This window comes from Corylus avellana, chromosome ca1 (genome assembly GCF_901000735.1).
Source record: "Corylus avellana chromosome ca1, CavTom2PMs-1.0".
Lineage (NCBI taxonomy): Eukaryota > Viridiplantae > Streptophyta > Magnoliopsida > Fagales > Betulaceae > Corylus > Corylus avellana.
In genome coordinates, this window is record NC_081541.1 from 13,214,854 (window position 1) to 13,233,517 (window position 18,664).

Consider the following 18,664-nt stretch of genomic DNA (forward strand, 5'->3'; position numbering starts at 1 on the left):
TACATACCATCATTTTATCTTTATTTTATTATTCAAAGTTGACGCGACTTTTAAAATTATTGATCCACTAGTGATCTATCACAAATCCGCTAGTAATTTTAAGAAAAGAAATGATAAAATTCATTCTTTTTCAACCATCTTTTAACCACTTTCATAGTGAATAGATGAATCCACTATTGAATTTGTGTGGATTCCACATAAGTCCACAAATTTATTAACTCTATTGAATTTGTTAAAAAATATGGTTGTGTAACATGCATATTTTAAAAGTCACATCAATTTTTGAAAGATAAAAGTGTAATAAAAAGATGGTATATAACATTACTCGTAAAAGTGCAACAAATAGTTATTCTGCTTTCTGAAAATCATGTCCATAACGGAGCCACTTATTTAAATTCCTTTTAACTTGTTGGGTCTCTCTCAATTCTCAAACAACTGGATCAGAAGAATAGTGTTTTCTACGGTATGCGCTCTCTGGCGAACAACTTCACAAAGAAAAAGAGCCTTTATGAACAGAGATCACACTAACCACGGACTCCAGAGGGATAATTACTGATAGGAAGAATGTATTTAAGAACTTCCCGGCTTTTGCCGTTTTTCGACATTGAAGTTGACGTCCTGTAGGTTGGTTATGCCGGCAGTTATCTTTTGACCTGCTTTCACAGGGCCGACGCCTGCTGGAGTGCCTGCACAAACAGCATCAGTGACACAATTAATGCAATCTCATTATATTCATTCTTGTCATAACCCTGGAAGAACATGGATACATGGATGGACCTAAACATGATCAGCAAAAATAATGACATGCAGAACCAGCTGCTTTTTAAGATTGTGTCATATACAAATGAGTCAACTCACTAGTATTACTATGCAAAGAATGTGAAACTAATTACATTTTGCATGGTTTCCATAGATGATATAAATGAAAGATAAAAAAGACGTTCAAGGTTGAAGCTGAACATCAATCCTCACTACTTATCAATAAACTACAAAGAGCTTCCTGTGAATTTTGTAATTAAGCCCTCCCATGAATAAAATTATACAGAAATCCCATCTCTTGGATTTGGATATGCCATTTTGACACCCATAGCAATCATTTACTTAGCCACCTTAAGGATCCAAACTAAACCTTAAGTATGAATTGCTAAGCATTTGTATTCTATAAGCCAAAAATGGTTGCAGAACCTTAGAATCACATGCACTTTTAGCATAACAGCATACATATGGTTAACAAACTTGGCCAACAAGCACTTTTAGCATAAAAACAGATTAAAATTTAAGAATAATTGGGATAAGCAGTGCCTAATCTTCCTTATAGGAGTCCTTTATATCAATAAAGGTCCCAATTTCATACAGGAAAATAGGCTTTTGCAAAAAGAAATGCTATACAAGTTTCCACTCCCATACTCTCACTTTCTGACGTGGCTTTTTAAATCACAATTGAATCCAAAATTCAATAGTGATCTAATAATGATCCAATTGTGATATATATAGCCATATATTAAGAGTGAGAGAAGTGTGGGAGTGAGAGTGTATAGTATTTCTCTTTTGCAAATTATGTTTTAGTGTTTAGACTTTCAATAACTATCGCAAAATTAATGACCAGGCAATACCTGTCAGTATGACATCTCCTTCCAGAAGTGTCATGATAGAACTTATGTGGCTAATGAGAAACGGGATCTTAAACATCATATCCTTGGTTGAGCCTTTCTGTCGTATTTCTCCATCAACCTGTTGTGATGCAAGTCCAGTCAACCTCAATCAGTTTGGAATGACCATAAGATAAAATTTTTGTAAGTATAAAAGATATTAAGTTCGGAGATTTTGAACCTTCAACCACAGTTCTAAGTTGTCAGGGTCTGGCACCATCGCCTTGGGCAGCTGCATAATATTTTGGGGTAAATAGAAAGTATGCCTAAAGATAGTTAAAAAGGAAGACAAATCCTCATAGTGAAGAATCAACAGGTAAGTAATTACTGATTACTTAAAGCTACTTCTTTTTCTATTATTTTTTAGAAAAATATTGATAGGACCCCTTGTGTTTTTTGTGGTTTTGACATTAAGACCCTTGTTTCTAATTTTGCAAATATAATATCCAAGTTTAGAATCATTTTAAATCCAAATATTTCGTCCATTTTTCCCCAAAATCAATAATAAAAATTAGATGAAAATATGAAAAGCACAAGAGATACTGTCAAAAAAAAAAAACATGAAAAGCACTGGAGAGTCCTATCAGTATTTCCCTATTTTTTAACTAGAAAAATGGTGAGATTATACATAATAGTACCTAAACTACTACAAGTACAGGGAAGAAGCGTTGTTGGTATTGGTCTCTAATTGCCTCCAGAAATGCCCTCATATTCTTTTCAACTACTTAAAATAGAAAATTAAATGTTTTAGGAAAATAATTTCTTAGATTTCCTCCTACTCCCAACCCATGTTTGTTAGTATTAGTAACTTCTCATCTATGCGTCCGCTAAGAGCACCTGTTTGATCTATGAAATGAATTTCTGATTCAATATAGAACAATTTCAGCAAAGGGAGAAGCATAGAGAAAGTTATACAGTTCATTTCTTACAACAGAACTGATTGGTGTGAAGGTGTCCTGCCCTTTAGCTACTGTCCATGGAAGACCTGCAGACTGGTACACAGTAGCAAGAAAAAGAAGCCACATTAACTAGCAAACAAGAATCACATACTTTTATCTGAATGCGAGAGAGAAGCAAATACATGGTAAAACTGTATGAGTTGATCCTGTGATAAAATACCAGGGTCCACGACAGACTCACGCCATTCTCAATTTCAAAAGCACTCAATCCAACTCAATTGAATTTGCATTTAACTAGCGATATCAGTTAAAAAATACATTAAAAGCTCCTAAATTTCTTCAAAGTCTACTCCAACATTATAATGCTTCTTAGTTTGTTAACATGCGTCGGCAAAAACACCGCAATCATGATCATTTCATCCATTTTAACATGTGACATACACTTCTCTTAATCCTCCACATCCAAAAAAGGAGATTACATAAAAGGGCATCACATGGATTAGGAAATCACCAATTCGTGTTACAAAAACCAATTGAGAAGAAAATTATCCACATTAAGAAAGTTAAGACACTATGCATACTCGGGTGAAAAGATATTAATCATTTAATCAAAAATAACAATACAAATTTTAAGAACCCCAATCACAATCCAAGAAGCGGTAACCAGATCTGCTTTATAACCCCAAAAGGCCTGCTCACAATTGAGGCTCCCTGTAATTGATTGTCTAGTCTAGTGGCCACACAATCAAATCCAATCCAGGATATCACAATTGCACCTTGGAGTTACCATAAGAAAGTTTAGAGGATCTTGATTTTCATTAACATGTAGGAGAGTAAAAAGTGCGTACTTTTGCAGAAGCTTGAATTTCCCTGGCAGTCATATCCAGTGCCAGAGCATAACCTGAGACACCAAAACATTAAGCAATTGGGTTTACATCCAAAACACCATTATAAATAATCCATAAAGTAGAGCCGATCATCAACAATGATGTGTATAAACAAATTAAACAAAGATCAATAAAAATGTGAATATTATATCAATTTGCATGACGAAAAGTCAAAATTTTGGACCGTACCGGCAACATAGTCCATGGCAGTGGCCTCAGGAACCTCGCGCCCTTTCTTTCCGATCACCACCGCGAGCTCCACCTCATAGTCCAGAGACTCCAAGGGGTGTGGGATTCTGATCGTGCCTCCATTTTCCAAGTAAGACGACGTCGGTTTCAGAAACAACACCGGCTCCTATTCACAACAACGTGTAGTCCAATTCAAGTGAGCACAAAACAACCAAAATCTCCTATAGATTTCCTATTTTTGTTGTTTTTCCCCTGTCGTTTCTCGGGAACCAAACAGAGGATTAAGATATGTTGAGAGTGAGAGAGAAGAGGGAAGACCTTGGGGACGGCGTTGCCGAGCTCTTTGGCATGAGCGGCGTAGTTTCTGCCCACAGCGACGATCTTCGTCCCCACTGTCAATAGATGCTGAAATGCCGTTGCCATTTGTCTCTTCAATCCGCCTTGGAAGCTTTCACTTTTATTGATCTACGTTTGACACTCACTATTTATATTTTTTTCATAATTTTTTTTCTTTACTAAGAGAAAAGAAAATTAAACATTAAAAAAAATATTCTACACTTTTCTATTCTTAGTGGTAGCTAATCTTTTTCTAATAGATTAGACAATCCACAAGCCAAACGAGGCCTTATTGTTAGGATTAAAAAAATTAAAAAATACTTTATCGGCCTTGGAAGCCTCCAAAATACAATATATGTAATTATACTATTCTCTCAAAATACAACAATATACAAGAAAACACACAAAGCTACATCTACAAGTTTTCACACAATGACTTTAAATTCTCACGGATGCCGCTAGTCTTCGCCTTTAAAACTACAAAGAATGATCATCTTCATTTCAAATGAAATGAAAAGAAATCGGTTCCTTGCTTTTAGAGGGGAAAAATTGTCAAATGAAATGGAAAAGATCTGTTTTCTAACACTACCGCCTGCGAGTGACACATGTAAAATGGGCTTCTTGTTGCAATTTATGAACAAAGAGCAGATAAAAAAAATCAAACGATCAAGTATACTAAGAACAAAAACCATATATACAATGTCTTCCAACAAGGTTAAAGTCTGAGTTGATTAAAGAGTTCAAATTTATCCAAATGTCAAGCTGCTTCATTTTGCCCTTTTTCAATAGCAAGTGGCTTCATACTGGGCAAAGAAGTCCGCTGCTGACTCTGATCACCAAAAGAATGAGAAGAGTGAAACTCTGGCTTCCTTGATTCTCCTTTTCCAAATAAACGTCGAGACCTGGAGAAATTTATGCACAATGTGTTGTTAATGAAGCTGGATGAAAGAAAAAAAAATGCTAACATCCTTTCTAACCTATCAATAATTTGCACATGGGTTGCTAATATCTATAATAACCTTCCAAAGTCTCAAATTCCACCCTACCACAGAGGAGCCAAGAAAGAGAAGAATGTGATAGTATCTATAAAAAACTTCCAAAGTCTCAAATTTCACCCAACTTTTATGTTCCTCCTATTACCAGAATACCCAGTCTTCTTGATTCTGTATCAATCATCTGGCAACACACACTATTGCAACATTGACAAATTAGATAGTTACCGCAGGCGAAAGTTGGAAAATTGGCTTCTAGGCAAGAAGGAGCTTGAACAGCATCCAGTGAAGTAAGTTGTATCCCCAGATAAATTTGTACTTAGCTGCACACGAGTAAGCAAAACATGCCACATAAAAGTATAGTATTGGTAAGCGTCAAGAATCTTTGGCAACAAAAAGACAATTTCTATGAAACAAAATGTTTCTATCTAATAGAAGTTATAGAACCGGAAAAGTGAGGTATACTTACATTTGGTTCATGGGAACTTTGCACACTAGATATCGCAGAAGTCTCCATGTGCCGGTTTCTTCTTTCATTTGCAAGAAGAAATGCACATTTGCATGTAAAAAATAGAAGCAATACTCCGAGAGAGAACACCGTGAGAAATTCGATGATGATAGCTGATCCTAGGGCTGTAACCCACAGAGACAAAGATAAGCATATCAGCCATTTAGATAGATACAGATATGACATAACTTCCCTGCTTCTGTACTAATGATTAAGGTGACAATGAATAATCTGAAAGAAGATGCACCCTTGTCTTATATGATTTGGTACTGACCTCATAATTACAAGGACTAACTAAATCTTTCAAAATCCAAATGTATATAATTGCTGGGAAAGATATTTTGAAAGATATTCAAAGTTCGTCTTGTGTTGATCAAATTGGAAATGGAATCTCCAGTATCTCTAGGGTAATAAGGTTTTTCTCGCTGATTTGGTCAAACCAATAACCAGCATCCAAATAATTGCAAGTTCCTCTCCAAATTAATAGCAAAAACTTGTAATGCAAAATCAAAAAGCATTTATTTAGATACATTTTTCTACAGGAAAAAAGAAAAAGCCGTGAAGAATCAATCATAATTTAGAGAAAGATAGATGATGAGCAAACAAAAGACACAAAACAAGTGTTGGTAACATAGCCATGGTTTCAAACTCGAACAGGTTAGCCCTTCTAGCATTTTTTGATCATGAAGCAACTATCCACAAATAATAATAATAATAATAATAATAATGCTAAAGCCTAAGAGGATGATATCTTAAGAGAAGACCATGAGAACTTAAGATAAGTTAACTGTCACCTACTATGAGCTTCCAATGAACTCATTGGCCTTCTTCTTATCAGATTTACAGCAGCCTCAGTGTATAAAGGCAATGATACCCTTTCAGCACAATCTGGATAACGCCCATAGTTTCCCATATCATTTAATGTCACTGTTAAAACAGCACCATGTTCTCCACCCTATAGAAGAAAGAGTCACTTGGTTAGACATGGTATCAGAGCAAGTCCTGAGAGCCTCACTTGGTGAGGGAGATTTTGAACACAAGTGAGGAATATTAAAATATTAATTAAATAATTAAATTCTCATTTCCTATTAGTTTAAACTTTTGGAATAAGTGGTGATTTAATACATATCAACAGGTTTCCTTCAAGCATAATGATAACCAATTATATAATGCAAACCAACTGTCTTGTTGACATGAAAGAGCTTTCACCTCTTTTTCAGCTAGCAAACTATGAAACATAAGAAATCAAAGTCCATCTTGATGTGAAATGAAATGAATATGTTTTACTTCAGGGTTTATGGAACTTGTTGACATGAAAGAGCTTTCACCTCTTTTTCGGCTAGCAAACTATGAAACATAAGAACTCAGAGTCCATCTTGAAGTGAAATGAATATGTTTTACTTCAGGGTGATGGTTCCATACTAAGCCTTTTTTTTTTTGCTAGCCAAGCTAAGCTAAATTTTCATGCATAAATTATGTTTTTTAAGCACTTAGGCTCAGGAAGCAAAGCAGCATCGACATTACTGGTACACATGGCACCATTATATTGGTCTTACATAGAAAATATGATAACTACTACTTCTCGTGCTAAAATTTGAACGGAAAAATTAACGGAAGTTCCTTATTTGTGAAATGGCCAAAAGTCATATCCTTAATTTTCAAAATTAGAATCTCATGTCCTTATCTATCAAAGGGTCAAAACTCAAATACCTAATTGTCGAAATTGGAAACTCAAGTCTTTATTTGTCCCGGGATCAAAACTTAGGGCGATATGAGGCAATTTCCCTTATATTTACTTTACCATTATTATTGGATTTTGCAGAAGAGGGAAATGTTGAGGCTAAGATGTTGTTAATTAATCAGACAGAGGAAACCTGTATAAACATATTATTTATCCTCCACTAACTTTTACTACTTGAAGAAGCATAACACTTACAAGCAAAAGAAGCTCACTCACATGATAAAACAGTTGTTGCATAATGCTATTGCAATCATTGACTGTGCCCCGAAATCTAATACCATTAGCTTTGACCATAAAATGTTTTGAGATAGTAACATATGTCTGCAGAGGTTGCCACAGATAACTATTTGTAAACTTCAGTTCAGTTGTATTAATAAGCTCAGCTGGTAAACTAGTGACCAAAAGTCCATCATTAACTTCCAAAGAGAATTCGACTACAAAGTTTATCTCACCACCTGAAAGATAAGCCACCAGAAGAATGTCCAGCAATTAGAAGTCTGCAAGTCTAGCAAAAAATTTTGAAGTAAATATTCCATAAACTTAATATGTCCAAAGTTTTACATAATTCACATCTAGCTTGAACATGCTAGACGCAAAAATCTCAAGATAAATGATAATTTGTTGATACTATTTCCTCCAAACAGGTTGCGTTGTTAGTTGTTTGGTTATGGAAGAAAAATCCCTAAATAAGCTTTCTTTATTAACATCCTATCAAATCTATCGACTAAATTGGAAATAGCTCAGACTCCCAGAATTCCAAATCTTCAAATAATCTTTAGAAGAAAAAACTACTACCGTGAAGAAGCGATCTTATACATGCAATCAGAACAAATGCTAGATTTTTGTATTTATTTTAAAATATGTTACTTCCATCTGTAAGGTAAGGATTATGTATTAAATTTAGACTCGTCTAAAACTAAGAGTTTTAAGCTTGAATTTACACCTTTCAACTCAAATCTATATTTGCATAGGTTGAGTATGGCATGCCTCTTGATTTGGAATCCGTGAAACACAGTCTTGCCATAGCACCTTTATATATATGCAGACAACCTTCTGAAACCAACACCTCATAACTGAACATTACTATCCTTTTTATTTTTCTTTTTCTGGTGGAAAATGAACTCTACAATCACAGTATGATGCTTTTAATTTTAGCACAAGTTAGAAATTCTCACCTTCTACCTAACAATAACAAATTAAACCATACCAGTGAAGTTAAGAAGATCTGGATCCCCAACATAAAACTCAAACTTGTCTCTCTCTCTGTCAAAGATTAGTGACTCATCTTCATTACCCTTGAGGATAATAATTTCAGGAACATGAATAAATGGAGGATCATTGATAGGTTCCACAAAAACTGGGACATCCAAATCGTTTTTTCCATTCTTATTCCTGGTAGAGACTCGCATTGTATCATTACCATTGAAGTTCTCATTTCTGATTTGAGATAAATGAGACAAAAGAATGAGTTACTAACAAGATTGTCAAGCATATAAAAGAAAAATATATATATTTAGCAAGTTGTTTATTAGCAATTTAGCATGAAATTTTGACTCATAAGGCTCAATAGATCATCTGCTATTGTAACCCCCACCTCCCTGTGCGCAGTATCAAAAAGAAAAATTATACCAGTGTCGATTGTAGGTAGATAGATTAAATTTGCCCAAATTATTCCTTTAGATTTAAAAACTATCCTCTTCATAATGATATATTTAAATAATAAAGAAGTTCATAGCTAAGAAAAAAGGGTAAAAAGTATGAATGCCACTTGAGCTATTGAAAAAAATGATGGCACAATTTTTAGATGTGACATATAAATTTCTATTTTCTATTTGATCACAATGATAATGCATTAATGCATTTTTGAATCCCAATAACTAAAATTTCTACAAGGGAAAACATGTAAAAATAAGAATAATAATAAATGCATCGTGAATACCAAACAAAACATTTACAAATGCTGAAATCAAAATTTTCAACTAAATGAAAAACATATTGAAGTTTAATAATAATACCCAAGATACTGAATTGATTGAAGTGCAAAATTGATTACTTCTGTACAGCCTTCTAAGATCAGGTCTTTTGCTTCTTGACCCCCTCTGTTTACAAATAGCCCACTCCACATTGGCTGCCAAAGCTGCATCAGCATTGGAGACAAAAAGACAGTCCCAAACTGTGCACTCAGAGTAATGGAAATGTTCTCCATCTGATCTGAATATTTAATCTCAAACCCAGAGAAGCCCCTAAAAAGCGTAAGGGAAAAAATATAAAATATAAATTTTACAATGTTGTACTTATCAATAAAATTTTAAAGGATAAAAGTTCCTTACCCGAATCTGGGATTTAAGACATCTTCAGTTGCTTGCAGTTCACTTGGAGAGGAAACAAACTGGGGTGGGATACTCAGGACAAAAATGTTAACAATGGAAGTAGCAAGATTGCCATTTATATCAGACATTGTGTACGAAAAAGAATCATTCCCATAATAATCTTTGTAAGGAGTATATCTAAGGAGCCTTCCATACTGTAAAAGTGAACCGTGACCTGGCTGACAAAATATAACATATACATGTAGGTTAGCTATCCAAGAAAATTCTTCTATTCGTATGCTTGATCAGTATAATCATCATCTTCTTTATGGGAAATTGATGTCATAGTATTGATATGTATGACACATCACACATGTCAACTATTAATATATAGGATAGTTCACTACGCAGTTATATGCATCAAGCCCTTTCAGAATAATCAAGTCCAGGAAGGTTAGCGAAACTAGTTGTTTGTTACCCTAATATAGGCTGGCCATCAAAAAGATAATTATGAACACCCTTCAGAGAATTGAGAAGTGTGGGGAGAAAAAGAAGGTTGTAAACACTGCTTCAACTCTTACTTTTGTGTATTCAACAATAGTTGCATTGTCACCAGCAAAGTAGTCATTTGCTAAAGCATCAAAAGCAATGGACTCATCCTCCCAAACAGATATTGTATCATTGTACGCAATGGGGAAATATTCGCCTGAAAGATAATGGAATATCAATCTAAACATCGAAAAATAAATTAAATCCTAACTGTAAAACTGAAACTGAAGAGCACCATCGAGTAAAAAATGGGAAAAAGAACATTATCTCAACACATCAGAACATTTGTGTGTGCGTGCATGTTTATGCGTATCACCAACAAAGTTGCACAATGTATATATATTGACTATTTAACTAAGGAAACAAGAAAAAAAAAAAAAAACTATTTCTCAAAAGAACTTGAACATTTCAATATTATGTAAAGGAAGCATAAATCCCATTCACATTTATATACTCCAGAAGCCACCAGAACATAAACAATAATTTGGATCATCAACACAAACACACACATAATTGTTCACAATGAGGAGATATATTGAATTATCTTTTTTGATAACAGCTAAACAAAACTATTTAGCTTACTAGTGTAAACATTGACACCAAATGGGCAGGGTGAGAGTTGTTTTCCATCAAAAGAAGCACACATCTGGTAAGTGCCAACATCCTTGGCCAGATAATGAACAGTGTATGACCCATCATTGTTATCCACAAACGTCCAACTTGAAAAATCAGAATTGTTGATTGAAGCAATCCCTAACTTCAGCCTTGATTGTTGCGACAAAACAGGGTTTTGAAATGAATCCTTGAGCTGCACTACTATTTCATTTTTAATCATTTTTGGCACCTTGGGAGTGAATCTCAGAACTCCTGAGAGTGATATATTAACTTCACCTGTAGATGAAGAACCCATTAATCAGGTATGAAGTGGAAAACTTCAAGATTACACGAGTGCATGCAATGATCATCCGTAATAATAAAAGAAATTTTGAGTTAAATATGTAACAAACCATCAAAATTTGTACAAAATTTTAACCAATATACAAGTGTGTAAATTTTTCTCTGGTTTAAAAAAAAAAAAAAAAAAAAAAGAAGTGGTGCTTATCATGAAAACTGAATGCAATTCAAATGATTTAATGTGTTCTACAATTTAGAAATAGGTGGTTTTAGAGTCAAATGAAAGAGAGAGCTCAACCCAAAAAATATTAATAGTAGTACCTGCTATTACATCCTTTGTGAATGACTGGCCACCATTCAGTAGAATATTTCCACAAAATACACGAATTTCATAAATCCCACTCTTGTCGGGTGTATACGCCACATTAAAGGAACTGGCCTGAACTTTTGAGCCCCCAACAGACTAAATCCAGAACCAGTACAAAATCAAAATCTAAAGTATAGCAGGTTAATGGAAATATAAGATTGCAATTCTTACAATGTTACTCAGGTCAACAGATGGTGCAGGAGCAATTTCCATCTGGCTAGTCGAACCATATCTCAATCTCCCAGTGGGTTCACTGCCTAACTCAAAGATGTTCACTTTTTTGTAAAATTAAAATAGCTTATAGAAAAAAAATCAAACAACTGAAAAGTTGCTAAATTGCATATACCATTGATGATGCGCAGAGGATATATGCTTGGCAATACATAATAGGAATCAATTTCCCTTACAATTTGTACTTGAAGCCTTTCTACTTCAACAGGAGAGGGGTATTGGTAAAGATCATTTAAATACACTGAGAACTCTGCCACTTCCCCGGAAACTGAATTATTTAAACCAGATCCATTGACAACACTTTCCAGCCCATCGCAATAACCTATTCAATCTCAAAATAAAATGGCAACTGCATTTAGTTAATAAAAAAATTCATCTTCACCCTTCAAAGATGTAAGAAAGCACAACAAATTTCTCCCAGAAAACCTCTATAATTCAAGTGAAATTTTAAATTTATAAGAAAGAAAAAACATATTAACCACCTAAGAGCTCGTGCTTTGCTTATATATGCGTGTGTGCATGCATTGTGTCACAAATAGAGTTCAAAAACGGTAGTCTAACTTGTTCAACAACTAAAATCCAGAAACTAGCAAAACATACATTAAATTATATCTACACCCCCTTCCCTCACCACTAAAAAGAAAAAGGAAGCATGCAAGCAAAACGTGTAGAAGGCTAAAACAATTCTCAAAAAAACGTGACAATCACTAACAGTTACAGATTTTCAAGAATCTAGATCATACACACCTACGAAGACAGTATAGGCATATGGCATATTGGAAATGATTTCAATATGCTCGATATCATATATTGTTAGTAAGAAGTTCCCTGGTTCCAAATTGCTAAAAGAAAACAACTGAATTCCTGCCATGACTTCTTCAAAGTGCAAGTCTGCAACCGGGATAGACAAATTCATCTCTTTTTCAACAACTTCAGCATCAAATTCATACAATCCTGGAACAAAATTCCCATATTGATCCTTTTGATGTATAAAGATTTCCATCTTTGAGAATAGTTGCCACCCATTTGGTTCAAAGTTCCACGTAGCCATGCAATTGGAAATCTCTAGAGGTCCTGGTAAAGCCAGGGAAAGATTCATCAGCACAATGAAAAACATCACAAACATAACCAAACTAAATAAAAAGTTCATTTTCTTAGAGAATTAATGAGGATTTTGCCTTGATGGTATTAGAGCTATTTCTACACTAGGAATATGTTAACATAAGGCATTAGTCAAAACAAAAGACATTTTCTTCCAACAGGATGTTCGTATCTTAATAAAGCCTGACCTCCCTGCTAAAGAAGTATGGCATTATAGGAATATATCAAAAATTTGGGAAATTGCAATTCTGTTAAACAAAGAAGAAGTATCCCAATCTAGAATAATCACATGAATCAAATTATGCTACAACCAAGCATGAAATGCAGAATAAAGTACCAATGGCTTCATCAGCACCATGAATTGAGATGCAAAGAACAACTAGAATCACTAGTGAAAAGGTAGGAAAAATCCAACTCATCTATATTCAATTAGTGCCTCTCAACAAAACTTGAGAGCTTGTAGCTAAAACGAAAGTACATCACCTGGGTTCACCTTAAATGGTAGTGGAGAGCCATTCAAAGTTTCATTGTCAACTTCTACATGCAGTGAGAGGTCTCCCGCTTGCACTGTAATAAACTCGATGATGATATAACCAAATTCATTCCAACCCATGAAGGTGATGTTTGGGACAACTGCAATGGACCCATTTGCATAAAATGCTGACATAGTAAAATTATGTAAATTTGTCTCTTCAGTAGTTGAAGAGATATTATTCCCAAATGCATCTTTAGGAATTATCAGAACTGCTGCTTTTGTCCCCGCTTCAAATTCATTCATGAGATTCATCCAAGAAGCAACACAGACAGAAGGGTACATTTGACCTTCAATCAGGCAACCGCAGTTTGGGTTAGCACACATCCTTTTTGGCACAACCGATAACATGCAAAATATTAATTAAATCTTAAATCTAAAGTTCCATTACACAGCAATTCTGTTAAACATTCATAGACAGCTGACTCATGACAAATTCAAATTTCATACGAATAATTCACCAGGCACTGAGTGATCCTTATGGAGATAAGGATCTAATTGTAAAAACAAGCAGGATATTTCAGGAAAAGTAACATATGCAGATATAGACAGTAACATAGCAACCCAATTCTCACAATTGGCTACAACTACTAAACACCTGGTTCAACTTGGAAATGCAATGAGGAATCAAACACTTTGAAATTATTTTCCTCGATCATCACATTGAATAACCCGGCTATGATCACAGTGAAGTTAATTCTCCAATCACTAGGATCACCCTCAAAATCCAAAAGAACCCCAGATATGTAAGAGCTATTCCCCATTTTTTCGTTCACAGTAAGAATGGGCTTAAAAGCATTTTTATCAAGCTTGTCAGCATGTTCCAGTACTTTAATCTTTATTGCCACAATATCACCGGCTCGGAATGTTTCTTTGTCACCCAACCAACTGAAAGCAAATTTAGGTAGTGGTGATTGATCTGCCCCACAAATGAAACCAAAAACACTTACTACCAAAAAAAAAAAAAAAAAGCATTATATAAACAGAAAAAGATAGTTTTAAGTTCGGATGGTACCTGAACTTGCAGTATCAGAACCATTGGGTGTGAAGAATGAGAAAGCCAAGGCTGAAACAACAATGAGTATATGCGTTTGGACCGCCATGATTGAGAAAAAACTGACGGTGTTTTTCAACAGACTGTTGCGTTGTGTTTAGAGTGAAAGTCCCTTGGATTTTATCAAGCGGTTGGTGGCAGTTGGAAGTGGTTGGATTTGTGGCCCGGCTAGGGGTGCGCACGGGGGCGGGTCGGTTTTGGGCCATTTTTCGTACTAGATCCGCACCCTCTGGTAGTAAAATTGGTACCGGCTTTAATGGACAGTACCCGCCGGGTCTCAGGATTTGCGGGGCGGGTAATTCGGGTTTGGCGGGTTTTACGGATCGGATCGGGTATTATTCTTCTTCATTCCTTTTCTCTCTCCTCCGTCTCTCTCTTCCTCTCGGCTCCCCCTCTCCTCTCCCTTTTCTTCTTCTTCTTCTCTCCAACGTCTCTCTTCCTCTCCTCTCCCTTTTCTTCTCTCCTCTCCCTTTTCTTCTCTCCTCTCCTTTGTTTCTCAAATCCTCTCTAGATCCGTTCGTGACTGCTTGCAACGTGAAGAAAGAAAGAGAGATAGAGGGCTTTATGGGTTTTTTTTTTTTTTTTTGGGTTTGCGGGGTGGGAAGAGGGAAGAAGAAGAAGATTTAGAATAAAGATTAAGAGAAGAAGAAGAAAATGAAAAAAGAAGAAGCTGCAGAGAAAGAAGAAGAAGAAGGCTAGAAGCGGCATGATTAGTGTGGTGTTACAGGAGTCTAGGTGCTAATCAGCGGGTCGGGTCGGGTACCACAGACCAAAATTTTTTATACCCGAAACCCGCCCCTCACGGATTGAATTCCGCAAAAAAAAAAACTCAAATCCGGGCGGGGCGGGTTGGACGGGTTTGCCCACCCTTTTTTGCTGATCAGCGGTTCGGGTCGGGTACCCACTGCCCAAAATTTTTATACTTGAAACCTACCTCGCTCCGCCTGGGTTGGAAGAAATTCAACCCGTTTCTGCAAAAAAACACCAAAATTCGAGCAGGACGGGGTGGGTTTTTGTTCACCCCTAGGCCCGGCTATCTCTCAACAACACAAAACAACTATGTCCGTTTAATCCGACGGGTGAGATAATGCCCTTGACATCATAAGAGGCATAATTAAAATATGTAAAACGGCACTTTTGGATTTTGAATTTTTTTCTATCCCTTGTCATCACTCCTTTCCCGAGAAACAAGCAGAGATCAACGAGTTTGTGTAAAGAGAATATTACCCTTGTTCTTCTTCTCACATGTCGCAGTAAAAGGTATTAAGATCCTCTACAATTTTTTTTTTGTTTTTTTAATTGTAGATTTTCAAATTAGGCAATTTTGGTCGTTTTTACACATCGAAACGCTTGAAAATGTCACGTATTAAAAATGTTTTATATTTCAGTTGATAATTATTGAGTATATTTTCATCACGTTCTTGCTCTCTAGATTATAAAAAAGATTTGATCTAAAAATTGTCTTTTAATTTTATGAAGAATAAGCGTCTGTACAAAAGTGAAGAGGAATCATTTTAGGAGGAATTTTTTAGATGAATTGAGTTCCCTTTACTGATCTGTTGGGTCCCTTTTATAGGGTTTTATACAACCGCCACTTTCCCTCTTGATGCTCCAAGTTTATGTAGTGAGTGAGAGATAATCTAACTGAAACATCTAGAGTAATTTAAGTATCTGAGATATCTGGATCCCAATATTCTTTAATGGAATATGTATCTCTTATGAAAGATTATGATAAATGCAATTATTATCCATTCTTATGTTTAATGTAGCTGGAAAGATCGTTGATATCAATCCCATAAATCTTTCGATTTGTAGTCCTCATTTAAGTGGATTTTGATGGATATAATTTATTCGCAACATTAATTGATTCATCCCTAAGAATGCTCCCTCCCCCTGTATGTAGTCAACGTACTGCCTAGCATGTACATTATAATAATTCAGGAAAATCACTAGCCGAATTTGCACTATCACTCGAAACTGACTAATTAGTTTGGAACTCTCTAAAATTATTTATATAGTTAAATTTCATTGAAATATTGAGAGAAGATAGAATAACTAATAGAACATGAAGTTCCTTATTATTCACCATACTTAGATTCCTATGTGAGACTTGTTGGAACGTGAAGTAGTTCCTTATTCTCCTGACTAAGGGTCCTTCTCATCTCATCTTCAGCCGCCACTTTGATGTTCAACTCCTACTCCACTTTGGTCTTCAATTCCTTTTCCACCTTGTTCTTCAATCACGACTACAATTTTTTTAAAATTATAATAAAAAATAGTGATATTTTGGGAATTTTAACAAGATTTACCAGAAAATTCTAATGAATTGAGGACATTGCAAAAATTAAAAGTTTGATACCCTAAATTAAGAGTTTTTAAATTTCGGATGGTAATTTCAAAATGCGTGGAAGTTTAGGACGTTTAATTTTATTTTTTGGTTTGTAAATTTTAATGTTTCGTTTTTAGTTTTTAATTTTATATATTTTTATTATTATGGGTAACTTGTGTGACTGTGTCGTTATATAATTGGAAGTGACCTATTAGACTAATAGAATCCGTCAAAATTTTGGACAAAAGTTTTACTAGAGATTTATTTATTATTTTTGTATAACACAAAGAGCTCTCATAACGTTTTGATACCAAATGGAGCTCTCATAGCATTTCGATAATACATGGAGCTTATTGCAAATCAACATAAACACATGGACTGATTTTGTATTTTAAAAGAAAATGATATTCTTGATGTATGAAACACTTATAGCTAAGTAATCTGATTTATATTGAGAGAATATGAAAGTTGGAAAAATATGACTGTTGAAAAAATATGACCATTGGTCAAACATGACTATTAGAGATATGTTATAGTTGGAAAAAGGAAAATAGTTGGAAAAAGGAAAATATTAGGGTTGAAAAAAGAGAAATGCTAGGGATCAATAAGTTCCCCAATCCATATTCTCTTACAATCAATCATTGGATTTGTAGACTTATGTAAATCCTACATAAGTCAATGGTGGATCCCACAAATCCACTGATTGATTGTAAGAGAATATGAGCCAAATAGGGAGAACTTATAAACCCATAACATAAATATGATCGTCGGGAAAATATGACCATTAGAAAAGATGAATGTTTAAATTTAGGGATAAATGCAAAATTAGTTTCTGTGGTTGGCTTAAATTACAAATTGCTCCATGTGGTATCAAAATGAACTCAAAGCTCCTTAGGGTATGCCAAAAAAAAATTTAGTCCTTGAAGTCAAATTCCGTTAAAATATTTGACGGATTCCATTAAGTGTCACGTCAGCGCCAATAAAATAATAACATATGTCACTTCTTAATAAAAAAAATATAAATATATACATATATAAAACCCAAAAAAAAAAAACTAAAAAAACTAAAAAAAACTAAAAAACTAAAAAATTCGTTTTTTTTTTATTAAAAAAAAAAAAAAAAAAAAAAAGAAATGGGTGGCAGCCAATTGGGCAACCACCCCTTTTGGGGCAGCCACCCCCAGAGGCTGCAACCTAAACTTGACGTCGACCTCACCAACCTGGCGCATCCTCCCTTTCCAATGAGAGAAGGGGATTATGACTACTTACATTTTTTGGTTGTAGATCTAAACTGCAACCCTAGTCGTTGGATACCCAATGTCATTCTACCGGTTGCACTGGATCTTCTTTTGTTGTCTATTGGGTTCTTAAACGGATTCAAATGCTACCTTTCTTCCATATCCAAATCGCTAACACTAAAAAAAGGAACAAAAAACTTTATTTTATATCCTTGAAAATACCACTCTTCAGTACTCTGTTCGCTTGTTTGAATCTAAACTTGTTCGTTGACGTGGGTGATTCTGAGCTCAGAAGCTATGGGGTTCTTGTTCAAAGAAGCACTCAAGACGCATTGCAATCCAAATAAGTGATCCTATGCTGTGTTCTGGAAGTGGCCGAGGGTAGCGCACAAGCCACCCCTGCCACATCTGTGGCCAAACCCCTCAAAGGTGGGCAGCCACAACTTTTCTTTTATTTTTTTAATCAAAAAATAATATATATATTTTTTTAGTTTTATATATTTTATATTTTTAATATATTTATATTTTTTTATTAAGAGTGACATGTGTTATTATTTTATTAGCCATGGACCTTTGAGTTCATTTTGATACCAAATAGAGCGATTTGTAATTTAAGCCAACCATAGGGACTAATTTTGTATTTATCCCTTAAATATATGAGTATTGGCCAAAATATACTAAAAACAGATAAGAAATAATTTGTAAATAAAGTATAGAAGAAAATAAAGAAAATATTAGAATATGTATTAAAAATCGTTGTTGGAAATGCTTTAATATTATAGGGCCAATTATGAGCTAACTCAGTATCTACTATCAAATATTAATACGGATCACCAAAAACAAAACAAAAAATTAGAAT

General features: G+C 34.7%; 2 protein-coding genes across 3 annotated transcripts; both read right to left on the bottom strand.

Annotated features, from left to right (window-relative positions):
- Positions 1–296: 296 nt before the first annotated feature.
- Positions 297–4,091, bottom strand: LOC132190042 (probable acylpyruvase FAHD1, mitochondrial). The gene is made up of 7 exons (XM_059604926.1): positions 3,943–4,091; positions 3,625–3,790; positions 3,397–3,449; positions 2,579–2,641; positions 1,831–1,881; positions 1,614–1,731; positions 297–686 (listed from the first exon to the last, which is right to left on the bottom strand). The coding sequence occupies exons 1-7, from the start codon at positions 4,045–4,047 to the stop codon at positions 571–573; spliced, it is 672 nt and encodes a 223-aa protein (XP_059460909.1). The 5' UTR covers positions 4,048–4,091; the 3' UTR covers positions 297–570.
- Positions 4,092–4,566: 475 nt separating this feature from the next.
- Positions 4,567–14,818, bottom strand: LOC132174550 (protein GAMETE EXPRESSED 2). 2 transcript variants are annotated; one of them, XM_059586198.1, is made up of 17 exons: positions 14,200–14,818; positions 13,783–14,103; positions 13,136–13,474; positions 12,299–12,625; positions 11,667–11,873; positions 11,492–11,577; positions 11,275–11,416; positions 10,642–10,950; positions 10,092–10,216; positions 9,532–9,749; positions 9,217–9,444; positions 8,409–8,638; positions 7,418–7,656; positions 6,259–6,415; positions 5,422–5,585; positions 5,181–5,275; positions 4,567–4,862 (listed from the first exon to the last, which is right to left on the bottom strand). In XM_059586198.1, exons 1-17 carry the CDS (start codon positions 14,285–14,287, stop codon positions 4,718–4,720), a joined length of 3,420 nt encoding a protein of 1,139 aa, XP_059442181.1. In that variant the 5' UTR covers positions 14,288–14,818; the 3' UTR covers positions 4,567–4,717. The 2 variants fall into 2 exon arrangements, with proteins under 2 accessions (XP_059442181.1, XP_059442174.1); XM_059586191.1 differs by having other exon boundaries at positions 7,397–7,656.
- Positions 14,819–18,664: the final 3,846 nt, after the last annotated feature.